Consider the following 1478-nt stretch of genomic DNA (forward strand, 5'->3'; position numbering starts at 1 on the left):
AACTATCCGATCAGATTTCATCGATTCACTCAGCAAGAACGAAGAAGATGCTGTCGCTAAACGAGCGCAATCATATCTGAGAAAAGTCGAACAACAATTATATCGCGCTTTGCGTTTCCACAAGCGGATGTACAACAATATCACATGAACCAGCAATTTGTTGTCATCTGTGTCTCGTCTTTCGACAATAGACGTAACTCTCTGATGCGTCATGGCGAGCACGGCCGAAAACATTACTTGTGGTGGCTTTGTGTTTCTTAACAACTTTGACTCAGCAAATCTAGCCAAAGTGGAACTAGTGAGGATTCCGGAAAATTTCGAAAAAGGTAACAGTTATCTCCTGATACAGGAATGCTTTTTATGAATCTACGACGAATAGGCGAAATAATATGTATCAACATTTTAAAAATATGTTACTTATTTGTTTTATTAATAAGAAGTTGGCTCATGTTTGTCTTTAATACAGATTCTATTTTTATTGGAATAGGCTCGTGCTTGAATAGTGTAGCAACTGCAAACTACAGTGCAATACTATCCTATTCTTCTAACAGAATATCTTTTGATTGTTTAAAAAATATTGCAGGAGAAAATTTATGTAATTTAGAAATTTGAAAATTAATCAATATTCTAGTTCTGAAACTTTTAATATCAATTTGATGTCATTGCATTATCGTTACGCAACTTTTTTTTATCATATATATCTATATATATCTATATATACTGACTGTTAAATATTGCAGAATGAGAATAAGGAGGAAAGATGTTGCTGTTTTGTGTGAGAACAGATGGTAATTTTGAAAAATAAAATGGGAAGAAAATTTTGTCTAATATCATTTATATAATATATATGCAATTGAAAGGTGCAATTGAAACTCTACTAAGAGAATTAGGGAAACTGGATATTCAGCTACTATCTGGTTTTCTTGCAATATATGCGATTGAAATTTTGTATTGAAATGACTTACATCATGGTCTGAATATTCAGAAAACTTTTATTACTGATATCTGACTAAATATTGGATATTTGTCAGATATCGGATATTATATTTAAAAAGAATATGTCAGTGGTAATAAAAGTAATAGAAGTTTTCAGGGTTTTCATGATGTCACCATGATGTCATTTCAATATAAAATTTCAGTCACATATATGCAGGGTGCTTCAGAACAAACTATCCGCCAAATATTTCATGTGTAAGTAAACTAAACTAAGTCGAAAAGTCCTTTAATATTTTGCAAAAGTTAACAAGATATATCAAGTACTGATTAAAAATGATTGAAAATCAATATTCGGCGATTTTTAATTAATATCTTGTTAACTATTACGAAAATTACATAATAGAGGACTTTTCAATTCATTCAGTTTAGTCCACTCTATCTGTGCACGAAATATTTAGCAGTTATTCTAGGACACCCTGTATATATATATATATATATATATATATATATATATATTATTTATTTATTTATTTATTTATTTA

The 1478-nt window shown here is 29.8% G+C and overlaps 1 protein-coding gene across 1 annotated transcript in view; it reads left to right on the top strand.

The window, feature by feature from the left end:
* Window positions 1-211: 211 nt before the first annotated feature.
* Window positions 212-1478, top strand: part of LOC105625796 (cytosolic carboxypeptidase-like protein 5) — a 14180-nt gene continuing 12913 nt past the window's right edge. The window contains exons 1-2 of the mRNA XM_012207110.1: window positions 212-326; window positions 1154-1191. Of these exons, the coding sequence (XP_012062500.1) occupies window positions 212-326; window positions 1154-1191 (153 nt within the window). The remainder of the gene's footprint in view (window positions 327-1153; window positions 1192-1478) is intronic.

The sequence above is a fragment of the Atta cephalotes genome (genome assembly GCF_000143395.1).
Source record: "Atta cephalotes unplaced genomic scaffold scaffold00003, whole genome shotgun sequence".
Lineage (NCBI taxonomy): Eukaryota > Metazoa > Arthropoda > Insecta > Hymenoptera > Formicidae > Atta > Atta cephalotes.